Raw genomic sequence first — 14,964 nt, 5'->3', positions numbered from 1 at the left:
GAACCAAGACACCCCCTCAACGTTCGTGTAACTCTTCCTAGAACCCTCCACTTCGGATGATTCGGGTGGGCATTAAAGGCGGTGATTGCACTTGAAAATGGGGATCGCGACCGTCCGGAGCAACGGAGTCACGAACCCCAGTATTGCGGCCGAGGGTCCGGAGCTAGAGCCGTCAGGTGCCGAAGAGTCCACGTGTTCCGCGGTCTCCACGGCGGCCGGTCGGTCGGACGAACATCTTGTGCTTAGAGAGAAGCTCACCATACCGAATCTTTTGCCGGCAATGAAAGTTATGGATACCGAGGTACTCAATGGGCTCTTGGCAAAGGCCGTCGTGAACTGGGACGCCGTAGAAGCGATTGCGAGTTGGATACTTGGGTGAAAGCTACTTGGCTATACGTGTCCGGAGTCGGCGTTCAATCAATATGTGGTGGGTTGCATCCGGGGGTCAGAGAGCTTACGCGTTCTCTCGGCCGAGGGTATCAGGTGTACCATGCCTTGTATCTCCTGCCTTCTAGACTCGCCACCGTCCATGTCACTCATCTTGTAAGTAATTCGTGATATCCATAGCCTGAAAACTCTATGTGTGACTGTGCTGTGATGTCTATGCGGACTCTAATTTCTGAATGAATACTGCACTACTCCGTGGTGATGCGACCTAAGACGAGCAAAGCAGCAAGATAACAGCTGGCTGAAATAAGGTACGGGATGCCGAGAGCTGCGCCGCCGATCGCTATGCTCTTCACCCATAGGACCATCATCAGTGGTGCGCCTAAGAGCGATCCTGAAGTCTTGACCATCATCACAATCGAAAAAATGTGTGACTCTGGGTCCGCGGAGTTGGCCGGCTGATCGTGTCTCTTTGGTGAGATGAAGGGAGACTTGAGCAGTGATAGCGTGAATACCGGCAGCGCCGAGCCGAGAGCGTAGAGAAACAGTGAGGGTACCATCATCCAGATCCGGCTCGCTACAGCAATCGCCAGAGCACCGAGGATAGAGACAACCAAGCAGATGTTGGCGTAGTGTATGTTCATCCGGTGACTGGCCAGCTCAGGCGGAATATGCCGCAACCTATTCTGTCTCGACCGAAGAATGGCGGGGATGATGGCCGTCAGGAGCGTGAAGTTGACGACGGCTTTGGCGGAGAGGAGATAGCCTGTAGACGCAAACGTCCAGTGATAGCGTTTCGAGATGTATTGCACAAGCAACTTCGTGTCCGAGCTTGCGAGCGAGGTGAGGACAAAGCTGATGAGCAGGAGGGTCATGTTGCGAGGATGACCTGCGACGATAGACTTCAAGACGCCGAAGCGCTGGAGGATGGATCTCAGAAGGGATGAATCGGCGTCTTGAGCTTTCAGCACAGGGGATGAGAGGAGAGGTCTCGCTTGGTCGTCCGCGTCAGGGTGGCTGTCAGGTGATTCCTCCAGGAGGGAGATAGCGGGAATGGCCAGAAGAAGGAGAGCGATTCCAATCCAGAACGGAAGCCAGAGAAGAAGACTCATAGATGCTGATGCGAGAGCTGGGCCAAGCAAGTTGACGACATACGACACGGAGCCCATCCATCCGAAATACGTGGCCCTGTGTCACCTTAGTTAACCAGGGTAATGCGCGAGGTCAGGTAGATGGCCTAATCACCTCAGGACGTGATCGTCTGTCATGTTGGAAGCTATGGCATATGTGATTGAGTTGAAAACACAATCACCGCCTAGGACCGAGAAGAACGGGGATGCGATCATGGCTTTGGTCGGCAAGGTTTGCTCAAAGTACCCCACGATAACGGCCCACGTCAACAAGATGATGCGGGGCACAATGTTGAGGCAGAGGATGGACCGCCGACCGTACCTCTCCGCGAGGAATCCCAGCGGAACCGTCATGATGAAGTCTGGATGGACGTCAGTCGAAGAGCGAATGCCTGCCAGTGAGATTCTGCGCGCTTACCACCCACGATCCACGCCGTTTCCATAGTCCCTTGAATCCAGGCAAGACCCTGCTGCACATCGTCCACCTTGCAAAAACCTTCTGCAACATTGCCATCTTTGTCGATTACCGAAGGATCTGTGACTGCGTAATGCTCGCGGCAGAGGCGGCGTTCAATGACTCTGCTGAGGGGAAGCTGGTAGAGACTGGCGGCCAGATTGACCAGAAGTACTAGTGCGAGGAGAGCCCAAATGCCACTTCTGCGCGGTTTGCGGGAAGACCTTAGATTAGTGGGATCATCATGTGCATGGCTAGCATTCACAGGATCTGGTGAAGGAGGCATGGTCTACTCGACCCTCCTATATCGGTGGTTGACTGATTTGGTTTGATGAGGAAACCAAGACGATTCAGCGAACTTCTGGAATGGCGCCCATGAATGATGACTAAGCTTGTTTACGGGCATCGCGCCGCCGTGTATTTTCACCACGATTCTTCAAGGTACATGTGACTACTCTACACGCATTTCAATGTGTTTTCTCTAATACTAGTCATGACTCGAAGCACATATGCTAATAACCGGCGAAAGACTACGGACTGCGGCAAGCAGAAGTTGTCAGGAATGTAATCTTATTGTCACTGACTGCATTCACTCATCTCCCGCCAAAGTACGCAATCCCTGCCGAAGGAGGTGAGAGTAAGCGCAGACTTGATCCCCCTGGAATATGAACTCCTATAGATGACCATATCTTGAGGCAGGGTTTCCGATCGTGCATCCAAGTCAGCGTTGAAATCTTCGAACCATATTTCAGGTCGATGTGCAGTCCCGCCATGCGTTTCTTCCAGAATGCGTAACTCGCGCAAAGAAGATGGAAGCGAACCCAACAAATCCTCGGGCCGCACAGTCTCGATGCTCATGGTAAGAGATTCGAGTTTGTGGAGACTCTTCAGCTTTGCAAAGGGAAGAATCTTGCCAGATATCAATATGAGACTCGTCAAAGTGTTACGATGCTTTGCAATGGCCTCCATGATGGATGCTTCTCGTGAGAAGCCATTAAAAACAAGCTCTAGATGGCGTAGCATGGTGAAGTTCGAGGTCATTGATTGGAAGTGCCGTGCACTGAGATTGGTACGCCGTAGAATGAGACTGGTGAGGTTCGGCGGAAGGGTGAAAACGGACATAGGGTCGTCGCAAAGATCAAGCCGAAGTCCTTGAAGGTTTGGCGCGCAGTGCAAAATAGACTTGAACTCGTCCATAGTACTGAGGCCTGGTTGCATCAAGTGAAGGTGTCGAAGATTATTGAAGAGGATTGGCTTAGTTGTCTTGTTCGGCTCGGGGATCATGTCAAAGGGTTGTCGATAGACGCCGCGTTTGGGTTCAAACATCAACTCAACGGATTCGGCGTTCTGTGCCAGTAACATGGCGACTTCCACGAAGACGTTGATGTTCCAGTCATACTCGTACCAATCGGGTCGTATCTCGAGACCTACATCTTGGATGATGCCAGAAACGAAATCGGCATCTTCAAGATCAATGAGACGCGTTACTGCACGGTGGGAATATTCTTCAAGGCGTTGTGATCTTGCCTCAATTGTGAGTCTTCGGGTGTACTGAGCGCAGTGAGGCCGTGCTTTCCAACACTGGAACAGTGATATGAACTTCTTCACATTCGCATTTGGAATGTAAATGTGTCGGTGAAGGACCGGCTCAGCAATCTCACGGAGACTGCGGCATGTCTGGCAGAGTATAGCCGACGTTGGGTTGGAGTTGAAAGGAGGGACGTAAAACTCCAAACTAGGTGGTTCTGGTGGGTTGTCGGCGAGTTCGGCTAAGACCTGTTGCAAAACCTCCAGTGGAAGAGACAGTAATGATGCCATCCCTTGGAAGTAGGATCTCAACGATCAAGGTCAAGATCCAGAGCGAAACAGAGCCCGTACGTATGTGTGCTCCTTCGCCGGCGGCAAAGACTTTGTGCCAACTAAATGTGATTATTGATGGCTGAGATGTTGCTTTCTATGACGGTTGAGGTGAACACTGAGAAAAGAACAGAGGGATCATACGAGAGGGCTGCAATCAATTTTAAAGGTCTCATTTCGAAGGATTCATGGGCCCCTCTGCCAAGCTGAAAGTTGTTGGTTGATCCCAGCATGGCTAATACTCCGGTGTCTGCTCTAATCAGCTGCCCGATTCAAGTGGAGCATCGTCAGGAGATCGCTTCCCCGGCTTCAACTATCATAGGTGGAGAGTGGATGCACGTAGCCGTGCCTAGTGGGCTCATTGTGCATGGCCAGACCATGCATTTCGCCGCAATTGGGGGTTCGGATCCTGCAAGTGACATTGCCATCCACGGTTCTGGGAATTAAGTCCTAGTCAAGCTCTTTAGTTGCGGGTGTGAATGACTTCAAATTTGAAATGTGAATTGCTAGTAAACTCGATCCTGTGAGTTGTAAATAGTGGTTATCCTAACACAAGTTAGGGTGGGTGCCCGTGCCGCCCCCGGAGTGCTCAAGCCGTAGGTCGGGTATCACGTCAAGTAAAACCCCGGATCTGAGGGCGGAGGGTCGCAATTCCCAAGATAGCATTAGCCAAGTATGAATCAATCAGGCTGTTCATTCAGGGTTTTGATGTCCGCATGTCGGCAAGTTATTCAAACTTGTGAAGTCTTGTTTCCTCGAATCTACAAAGGCAGTGCAGTTTGTTTCTATTGACGCCTCGGCCATCCACTATTATGAGTTAACATGGGTCGGATTAGTTAGTGAACACTCCCGAAAGGGGAAGCTCGGGGACGAGTTTCGATGTTGAAGAATAACTGTCAACAGCATATGCCCCAAGATTATTTCGCCGAAAACTTCCACCGCAACACACTTCACTCCAGAAGAAACCTCGGTATCAAGTTACGAATACTGACCGATCAAGTGATTACGAAGTGGCCTATTTAAGGGACCCGATTCTCGGGTTGCGTTCAAGACTAATTGACACTTCTCACAACACATCACCTTGACTCTAGATCGCATCACCATTCTTCCAATCGCTTCGAACATGACATCCCCTCATCTATCCAAGATGTCACCGTCGCGCAGCTTTATTATACCAGGCATTGCTGGCCTCATGACCGTAGCTCTCATCGGTTCATACTTTCATGAACTCCCAAAGCGTGAAAGCATGGATTTTACCGTCGACCCGACCTTCGATCTTCCTCGACCACCAACAGATCTTCCATACAAGAAGACCAGCAATATCATTTGCATGGTATCAATGACGGCAATCGGGCTTTCAGCAGTTCTTCTCGGTGCAAGAGATGCTCTACGCTCCCGCACTCTTTTGCCTTTAGTTCTTCCACTTAGTGGCGCAATGATTGCGTTCCCCGAGACTTTCATCGACGTCCTGGGATGCATTTACTACCCATGGACCGACCAGAATGCTTCCTTGCACATTCTTGGTCGTGAGATGCCGCCGTGGATACCAATCTGGTTCGGATACGCCTCGTTGATGCAGATGAACCTCCAGCTTTTGACCAACAAGACGTCGACGAGGACTCTGTGGTATTTCTTAGGCCTGATGATGGTCTCAGACCTCATTGTGGAGGAGATTCTCCTGCCAATGGGAGTTTATCACTACTACGGAAACCAGCCACTGGTTGTTATCAACAGATTCCCTTGGTGGTGGATGGTTCCCAACTCCATTGGCGTTTTTCTTGCCACGGCACTCGCCTACCGGTACCGATCTTACCTCGTGGGCTGGAAGGTTCTCGCTGTTCTGTTTCTGACCCCGATGTCGGTTGGTGGTATCTACGGCTTCATCTGCTTCCCGGCCTGGGTTGCCGTTAACGGGGACTACGGCTGGCTCGTGACTCAACTGCTTGGGCTTTTGACAATGGCCCTGGGTTTCGTAACATTTGCTATCATTCTAGAGATGGTGCTTGGAAAGAGCCCATTCAACTTGGACTCGAAAGATGACTCAAGCCGTCTGCCTAGGACCTCCGACGAATCCTCGGACGATGCCTTCCAAGACGGCGAGTTCTGAGCATTCGTGCGTTGCTCCCTATGCACACAACTCAAGCAATCACGTATGGCGCAGCGCGTTTTGATCGAGCCAAAAAATACCGCACTCTCAATTCGTTTAGGTTGATTTCAGATTGATACCACGCTTGTACGATAATAAAGACAGAACTCAGAACATTGCTGCTCAGATCGGGTATTTTTGGAAATAGATAAATTCTTAGAAGATATGGCCCAAGTAACACCCGCTACTGGTTGCCCTCATTTCGCTTCTGCACCCAGCTGTCTGCCAACCCTCTTGCATAGATTTCCTCCTGGCTCATGGAAGGTCGAGGTACGGAGTTGGGGGCCCTCATTTCTCCTCTTCCTCCGCGAGCTTCAGATGCCCGTATGGCGGCTTGAACACTTCCCGAAATTTGTCCAAGAATCTCTGGAGTTGGCGGCAGTGTAAATTGGGCTTGACGGTAGACATCCATTTCAGCCCCAATAGAACCGTACGGACTGACTCGGCTCCAAAGGTCATTTGAATCCCGGATCCTACCCCCGAGTCCTACGGCATCGAAAGGGTGAGTGAAATAGTGGTCTTTGCGTTCGAGACCGATGATTTGAGGGTATGGTGCGTTTGGGGGAAGCAACATCAGGCTTCCATACATTCTGTTGACTTCTTCAGTCTTTTCACGCAGTCGCAATATCATATTTGGTCCGTTGCTTGAAGTTTCTTAACTCGACAGATGGGACTCACTGCTGCTGCTGCTCGCCTGAGCATTGGTGCTAAAGGTATCGCCTACTAGATACCCGTTAGAATCAACTCTAGTCTTACGCGACAGTGCGCTTCTCAGATGAGCTGGCATGTATTCTAGAGGCACAGTAACTCGATGATTACCCCATTGTTGACAAGGAAAGCCGATGTTCGCGGCTTCAGCATTGTTCGGCTCTTGAATACACGCGTCGCAAACCTTCTCGCAATGAAAGTGGTGAAACCAGTGGGCATGCGGACAGCGGGCTTCTGAGCTAACTGCAGGGTTGAAGACGGTTTCGCGCGGTTCGTGTCGAACCCATGCAGGACAACGGGACCAATTGCCCCTGACATCGACGCTTAGTACATGTCCTTGCCCTGGGACGAAGACCTCTTTCGTCACAGAATGCTTATTGGTACGCAGGCAGGCGATGTTGCCGCAAGGATTATAGTATATGATTTTGAGACGTTGACACATACTGATGGTGGTCGTTGGCCTGTGAATTGCGAGATACGGTGCGCAGACTTGGAAAAGTTGGACAATGTTGTGAACTGAAGGGTGACGTTTGCAAATTGTTTGAGGATGTTCTGGACCAACAAAAACGGGAAATATCGAGCTGCCATCATACTCTGATAGATGTGACTTCTGAATACTCTCTCCCGCTGTAAAGTCCTGAAGATAATTGTTCTCCAAGTGATCTCGATACCGACAAAGACAACATCGAGTCCTCCTTTGTCAGCACGCACTCTTTCTTTCCAGAGCCTTGAGAGAGTTGTCGTTGCCGGCCGTCGAGTCTTGACCGGGGACCTTTGAACAAGGAGGAATAAGAAGGGATTGTTCTGCCGAGATAAAGATATACACGAATACATCTTTCAGACTGGATGTTCATACCTTACAAGCTACCTACTTACAATACCCATGTTGCTGGCAAGCAATCATAGGAGCCAACGAAGGTGACAGATCATAAGGTAAATCACGTCACAATCAAGCGTTGCGGAGTTTACTAATCCATCTAATCGATGCTTCTTCGATGAGTCACTCAATGTTGTCTCTATTAATCTTTTTACCTAAGACTACTTATTGCCTGGTCCTTTGAGGCGGCAATTTTGGGTATCGCATGTCCTTTTCCCGACTACTCCATGGTACCAACGCCAAATGCAAGTAAGCCAATACCTCAGAATCCTATGAAAAAGCCACCAATGACCTTCTTTTCTCGAAGCCGTGTACACACTGTTTAGTCTCCGTTCTCAGAAGACACTTCCCCAAGGCCGTGAGTCGCGAGATCTTCTCTCCCAGCTTCCTCTTCTAGGTCGACGGCGCTCCTCTCGTCTCAATCTCTCATACTCGTCCCGCTTGGCGAGCTCAGCAAGAAGAATATCCTTTTGCTCTCTCTCGCCGGCGAGTATCGATTGCAGGAGATCAACCTTCTTGATAAGCTCATCCACCTTGATGTGATCGCCCTTGAGCTTTCGTTCGAGCTCCTCGATGGTACGGACGAGCTTCTCGATCTCGCGTTGTCGTCCTTCGTGAATGTGATGATTGTTGCGCTCGATGCGCAACTCATCCTCGAGAATCTCGACTTTGCGTACGAGATCTGCGATTTGTCTAACGTATTCATCCGACTTTGGATGTCGGAGTCGCTCCTCTGCCAACAAAACCTCGAGATCATCGATTCTACGGCCGAACTCGATCGCTTTGCGCTCCCAATGCTCGCTTCTCTTGACTTCTCTGTCCAGATCTAGCAATAGGCGAGCGTTGCGATCTTCGAGTTCCTTTCGCCAGATGCGGTTGTCGTCTGGTGAAATGAAAGTGGTCCGCAGAATGCGAATCTCTTCTCTGCTTTCGTTCAGCCTAATGAGGCATTCATCGTAATCTCTGATCAGCTTGTCGTAACGAAGTTGCATATCATCGAAATGTGGATGATGGTGATCGTGATGCTCGTGAATATGCTCGTGTTGCCGTTCTCTCAACCTCTTTTCGAGGTGTTTGATGCGGTCGAAGAGATCGCCTCTTGAGTGCTCGTAGCATATCCTATCGGCAGTAACGTCGCAGTAGTTGATACAGCCATCGATCTTGCAGCAATGATCTGCACAGTAGCCGAACTGCAGTCTGGCAATCTTGCGACAGCCAGGTCTCTTGCACTCGTGATCACCACAGTACTCTCCTCCCTTCAGGCACGGCTTTTCGCAGCTCTTCCAGTGGCATCGATGTTTGTGACAGTGGACACCGAACTCGGATACCTCGTTGCAGCCAGCTATCGTGCAAGTGTGTCTCCGGCAAAAGGGACGAAAGCCACCCCCATCGATAGCAACAGCGACAGCGTAACATCTCGATGCGCCGCATCCGTGGTCTCGACAGAACACTCTCTCCTTGTCAAGCTCGTTGTCTCGGAAATTGACACACCCCTCGAATGTGCACTTATGGATGGCGCAGCAGCGAGTGCCAGGTATCGTCAGTTTGTCGCAGTCTTTGTACGTGCAGCGGAATTCACCATAGTCTGCCTTCTTGTCAATTCCTCGAACTACTGGGGATGTGAGTAGTAGGTAGTTGACTCACGGTGTTCGCAAAAGTCCCAGAGACCGCCATCTGGACGTCTGAAGCGGTGGAATTTGCAGTTCTTGACGATGCACCGTTGATGATTGAAGCAACGATGGTCTGCGTATATCACCTCTCGACAATTCAGCTCGCGGCAAATTCGCGAGTGGTGGTCGGCGCAGAACTCGGAGTTGGATATCCTCCTCTCGAAGCAGCTTCCGACTCGGCATCGATGGTCGGCGCAGTAGCCATACAGCTTGTCTCTAGTCTTGTAACAGTCCTCGACGAAGCATTTGTCTATTCAAGATGCATGTCAACGTCATAGTTTTGGATGTGGTGTAAGTGGGTAGAACTCACGGTCCGGACACATCCACGGGAGTGGCACATTCGAGGGGCAATCTCCGGTCCGAACACAGCCCACCACTCCGCATCTCCGGTCTGCTCTGAATGTTAGGAATTATCGCAAAACGAGAGCGAGAAGTAATCTCACGTTCACTGCAGAAACGATGCTGAGGGTCCTTTGGACGGTTGCACATTTCTAAGCCGAGTACGCAGAATTTGCATGTATCTGGGGAGGGAGTATTAGCTTGTGCGATCTGGGCCTAGAGTGGCATCTATACTTACGATCAACGCAGAAATCAGAGTAAATTCTGATATCCGGTCTCAGGGGATCGTTGCGAATGAAAGCATGTTTTCTGGAGCAGCCGTCGACATGGCACGTTCTTTCGTATCTGTACTCTGCGCAACTGTCGCAGCTGCACCTCGAGGATCTTGACGAGTGCCTCGAAGATGAAGATGAGGACGAGAACGACATCGTGACCATACTCTAGGGAGGCAAAAGACACTTTATGCCCTGCTAATGCGACTTTGGATCGATCAGTCGCTGAGGCGGGTGCCTGAAGCAAAATGCCGAACCTCCGGGTTTTGTTGGTGTCAGTATTGGTTTTGGTGGTGATGCAGGTTGTAAGTTGCAAGTAGGTACACTAGCTGCAGGTACCGAGCGAATGTGTGGAAGAGGAAAGAGGAAAAGGAAGAGCTGCAGGGGAAAGGCTGCGCGAGGTCTTTTGAGAGAAAGGGCACTTTGAAAGGAGGTCAGAGTGAATGTGAGAGAATATGCCCGGGTGAAGGAGGCCGAGTGGAACAAGGGCCCCGTGAGGCGTGACAATAGCTTCATCCCAACTTTCTGTGAGGTGGTGTGGCTCAGCTTTATCCAGATACTCCCAGGTAAAGAGAAACGCTCGGCCACGCGACCTGCATTTATCGTTGTCCTACCCCTCCATGCCCTCTCACCTCTTTTGGCTTTTTGCCAATTCCAGGCTCTTCATCGTAATTGTAACTTTTCGGTGAAGGTGAGAGTCAAGCAAACCAACAAGCCAATAGGAAATTGTTATTCTCGTCAGCGGAAGCGTCATCTGAAGATGGGAATGGAATTCCTATTGGTTGCGTCTATAGCGTTTTTGGCACGCTCCCAAATTCCGAATTTGTAAATGGAAAAACCCGCGCAAAGGTGAAGTTGACTCATCGTAAGGCAGCTTCCGACATTCACTACTTTGGACGAGGCAGCCCGGATTCAGCCGACGGTTGCGAGAACTTCATTATGCCTCTTGATACTGTCGCAACATTGACAAGCCAGGTGTCGCCTTGCTCTTCTCGATACCCGGAGTGAAGTTGAGAGTTGTGGAGATCAGCGGATGCGACACCAGATGCAACGGCCGACGGTGAAATGGTAAGATCCACATCTTCGGTAGAGTCTAGAGACGAAAGTGAGCTGGCCAAGGGGACAGACGCCGGACAAGACGTAGACGAAACGAAGCTAGGCTGACAGCTGGTCGGCCTGTGCCAAGCGAAGAAGTTTAAACGATGCGCGATAGCGGGATGTAACCGGAGCAGTGCGAGGGAGGCCCCGGGGAACGAGATCCAAATCGAAAAAGGCTTGCATGGATGACGCTGGTAAGCACCAGCCACACGTGGCCCCTTGGGGCTAACTGATGGAGGGCGAGGGCTCGCTCAAGGGTCTCAGATAATCACATGGTGGAGGGGGGAGGAAGTGGCATGCGCCCTGCAGACTAAGACACTAGGAGAACACAGGAGGAAGCGCAAATGCAGGACCTGACTGGATGATGGCGTCAAGGGGCCTCAAGCTAACGCTGCATTCTGCCATTTTTGTTCCGGGAAGTGTCCTGAAGAGAACAATGGAAGAGAAAACTACTTTTGGAGTGTTCATCAGCCACAGGAAGCCCCCACGCCGAGCTCTTTGACAATACATGTACGGAGTACTTGATGTATGTTTCTCCAAAGACAGCTGAGCATTAGCTGCAGCTTGGTGAAAGTTCAGGTCGTTAATTTTTCGGCTTTGAGTCGTCTTTGCAGAGAGATTCTGGTCCAAAGAAGGACGCCTTGACCTCCAACGCCACTAACAATCAGCCGACAAAAGCCGCGATCACTAAGAGCCAACCTATCAATACAACTTCAAAGATCATTTCAGTTGCCCCGCCTTTCACTAAGAATTACGATTCAGATTGAAAAAGAGGAGAAGTAAGGTTACGGGTACAGCTCTACGGACGACTGCCCAGCAAAGTGATTCAAGGCGCATTGCTCGTAAAACAGACAGTCCTCCGGACCGGTGCGAATGTCAAAGCGCTCGAGTGTTTCTCGGAAGTAACAAAAGTAAGCAAAAGGGCTCAGGGCCTATTCTGCTCTTTGCTCGCCTATTCGCCTTTACTTCTCCGCCTACCAAGGGCGAGAACGCCAAGGGCCTGCAGACCCTTCCTTCACATGTCCGAGAACTAGGTCGAGTTGGGGTTGAGAAGAGCCCAAAGAACGCTTAATTGACTGACAACCCATTGCGACACTTGACATGTACTGGCGTCGGACCGCTCCATTCGCAGCTCCCCACAGACCCTTTCAGACTCCGGGCCCGACAACTTGACCGACGAGGTCCTCAAGCACAGACGCAGCCTTACGCAAATCCGGAGCTTCGCCATACCACCGCTGCAGAGCCCATGTGGCCGCGTCGACTCCCTGTTTCCATCGCTCGGGCAGCCGAGAGAACCTGTTGCTTCTGACTGCGGCCAGAAGTAAGAGAGCACGGGTCATTGCCGCTCTGGCCATGAACCATGTTCCGTGATGGCGATGGTGAGGGTTAGCGTCAAGCAGCAGCTCAAGTGAGAGCTCGAGGCACTTCTCTGCTAATGGCATGACGCGGGGTATCCAAGGGTCGTCCGCTGGTTAGTGGACTATATACCTTACCGGGAGGAGGGGGCAGGTTGCTTCCCCTATAATGCTCGAGCTACTATCGACGGTAGTAATTATATATACGATAATTACTACCCGAATTATCGTCGCTATAGAGTTATCGGGAGTTTTAGGAGTTATAAGTAAGTTATATTCCTCCTATATAAATCTAAGTAACGGTAATATTAAGCGAAAATATATAATTAATAATAGGTATTATATTAATTTAAATACTATAAATGCTTTCTTTATGTTATTATAACTTATATTATTTTCCTTAGAATTATTATAATATTAGTACTATCGGTATATAGATATTATAATATTACTATTACCCTTTAGGGCCTTTAGTAGTCTCTTTTTATTATTAGTAGTGCTATTACTACTACTTAGGGGACCCTTTATATTATTAGTACTATTATTAGTACTACTACTACTACTTTAGTTATGCACTTACTAAGTCGATATACTCCTCGTTACCGGGCTCGGGTTAAAAAAAAAAAAAGAGAGATTATTAGTTAGTTATTTACTATTAGAGAGAAAGAACTAGAGGAAGATATATATTTACTATTACTACGGTAATAATATTATTTTTTTTAGACTTTATTTAATTAGCGGGCTATGTTTCTAAGCTTAGATTAGACTCTAACGTAGGGCCTTAGCTAGCTTCCTTAGCCTCTAACTATTATATAATAATTATTCGAGCCCTGTTAGCTCGCAAGCTAGATCCTCTAATTTTAATACCCTAAAGGGCATAGCGCTTAATTATTATATTAATAGTAGTAACGGATAGGGGGCTCGGGCTATAGCTATTATTAGAGGTTATAATAAGTAGGTAGATAGTCTAAGTAAAATAAATTAGTATAACTAATATATTATAATTTAGCTTAATAAAGGGTATTATACTTAGCAAGGAAAAAAAATAATATAATATTCGATATAATATATATTTTTAATATAATATATAATATATAATATGTAATGTATAATATATAATATATAATATATATATACTTATAAATATTACGAGATTAGTAGATACGTAGAGACCTATTATAGTACTTAATACCTACCCGGCTACCTATTTAAAGTATTAAAGTTAGAAAGCTATTCTAAGTAAAAAGTCTAGCGGATTTAAGTATTATAAGTATTATAAAAAGCTTATTTACGGCTACGTGAGTTATAAAAAGAAAATAGATAGCGAGGATTATTAAGTAGTAGCTAGATAGAAGGAGCTATTAAATAGGTACTTAGTTAGTATATTAATCGATTTACTTATTATTAAGGTAGGTATCGTATAGTTAGTATTTTATAATTAATATATATATAATTAAAGTTAAATTAGTTACTTATACTTAATACGTTTCTAAGAAACGGGCTATAAATAACGCCGACCCGCTTTTAAATAAAGGACTATATACTATTTAAATAGTATACTACTTATCCTTTTTTATAGTAGTTTACTTCGTAACTCTTAAGCCTAAGTTTATATATTAATATATTATCCCTCCTTTTCTTTTTATAGCCTCTATATCTTTTTATATATCTATTATACTAGTAATAAGCCGTACTAATCTTTTTATACCGAAGCGAGAGGGTCGAATTTAAATAATATTATTAGTACTATATCGATATTAAAAAAGATATAGATAGTTAAGTACTTAAATAGGTATATATAAGCGAATTAATTATAGCAAGCGCTATGCTACGCAAAAAGGGAGTTAAATAAGGTACTAGTTATAATAATAATATTAAACTTATTAGCTAATTCGTAGGGGGTTTAAGAATTATAAGTATTATAAGCGCTATTTATTTTAAAATTATAATAGGAACTACTAGTACTAGTAGTATTAATAAAAGGATTATATAGCTCGGTTTACATAATATTACTAATAGAGTTAGACATAGAGAGACGATTATTAATATTTAAAGTAAAAGAACTAGAGGTAGGCTTAAGTAAATAGAAACTAAGAATAGGAGCCCGAGTAATATAATTAATAAGGAGCAGTAAGAGAGCTTTATCGTTTTATATATAGCGGTAAGTATAACGCTTAATACCTAAAGTACGACTACTAATAATAAGGTTTCTTTTTTTTTAAATAAAAAGCTCTTTATTAATATTCGCAAAGTATTTTATAATAGCGAGGCTTTTATAAGTATTACGGATCTTAATATAGAAGTTCTTATTTATAATACGCTTCTTACCTTTAGGGAGATCCTTATTAAGCTCTTTTTTATAGTTAATATACTTAAATATTATAGGAGCTAAGGTAATAAAAACGATGCGGATAAAGTAATAAAATAAGGACTATTAGTTAAAAAAAGTAACCTCGTAATTAACAAAAGACTTAATAAAACGCTAAATAATAATAAAAATAGTTTTATTTAACTAGCTAAGTAATAAGTTACGTATAGTTTAACGAGTGCTAGTATTATTATCCGGATTATTAAGCTTAGGGTATAGTTCGAAGACCTTAATATAATTATTAAAAAAGCGATTATACTAATTAAGAAGGTAAGTAAAAAGGAACTTATACTAAAAATCGTA

The 14,964-nt window shown here is 46.7% G+C and overlaps 5 protein-coding genes across 5 annotated transcripts; 2 read left to right on the top strand and 3 right to left on the bottom strand.

The window, feature by feature from the left end:
• Positions 1 to 97: 97 nt before the first annotated feature.
• Positions 98 to 379, top strand: CCOS01_12718 (uncharacterized protein; the record flags this gene model as incomplete). The annotated part of the gene is made up of 1 exon (XM_060460866.1): positions 98 to 379. The coding sequence occupies one exon, from the start codon at positions 98 to 100 to the stop codon at positions 377 to 379; it is 282 nt and encodes a 93-aa protein (XP_060308914.1).
• A 256-nt stretch (positions 380 to 635) lies between these two features.
• CCOS01_12717 (major facilitator superfamily transporter) lies at positions 636 to 3,789 on the bottom strand (the record flags this gene model as incomplete). Its single annotated transcript, XM_060460865.1, has 4 exons — positions 636 to 1,575; positions 1,633 to 1,879; positions 1,936 to 2,145; positions 2,556 to 3,789. 4 exons carry the CDS (start codon positions 3,787 to 3,789, stop codon positions 636 to 638), a joined length of 2,631 nt encoding a protein of 876 aa, XP_060308913.1.
• Positions 3,790 to 4,951: 1,162 nt separating this feature from the next.
• On the top strand, positions 4,952 to 5,935 carry CCOS01_12716 (uncharacterized protein; the record flags this gene model as incomplete). The annotated part of the gene is made up of 1 exon (XM_060460864.1): positions 4,952 to 5,935. One exon carries the CDS (start codon positions 4,952 to 4,954, stop codon positions 5,933 to 5,935), a length of 984 nt encoding a protein of 327 aa, XP_060308912.1.
• A 223-nt stretch (positions 5,936 to 6,158) lies between these two features.
• On the bottom strand, positions 6,159 to 7,124 carry CCOS01_12715 (uncharacterized protein; the record flags this gene model as incomplete). The annotated part of the gene is made up of 2 exons (XM_060460863.1): positions 6,159 to 6,598; positions 6,653 to 7,124. The coding sequence occupies 2 exons, from the start codon at positions 7,122 to 7,124 to the stop codon at positions 6,159 to 6,161; spliced, it is 912 nt and encodes a 303-aa protein (XP_060308911.1).
• Positions 7,125 to 7,894: 770 nt separating this feature from the next.
• On the bottom strand, positions 7,895 to 12,380 carry CCOS01_12714 (uncharacterized protein; the record flags this gene model as incomplete). The annotated part of the gene is made up of 3 exons (XM_060460862.1): positions 7,895 to 9,144; positions 9,204 to 9,479; positions 12,146 to 12,380. 3 exons carry the CDS (start codon positions 12,378 to 12,380, stop codon positions 7,895 to 7,897), a joined length of 1,761 nt encoding a protein of 586 aa, XP_060308910.1.
• Between the last annotated feature and the right edge of the window lie 2,584 nt (positions 12,381 to 14,964).

Source organism: Colletotrichum costaricense (assembly GCF_030867565.1).
Source record: "Colletotrichum costaricense strain IMI 309622 chromosome Unknown Scaffold_15.1, whole genome shotgun sequence".
Lineage (NCBI taxonomy): Eukaryota > Fungi > Ascomycota > Sordariomycetes > Glomerellales > Glomerellaceae > Colletotrichum > Colletotrichum costaricense.
This window is presented reverse-complemented; position numbering and strand designations above follow the sequence as displayed.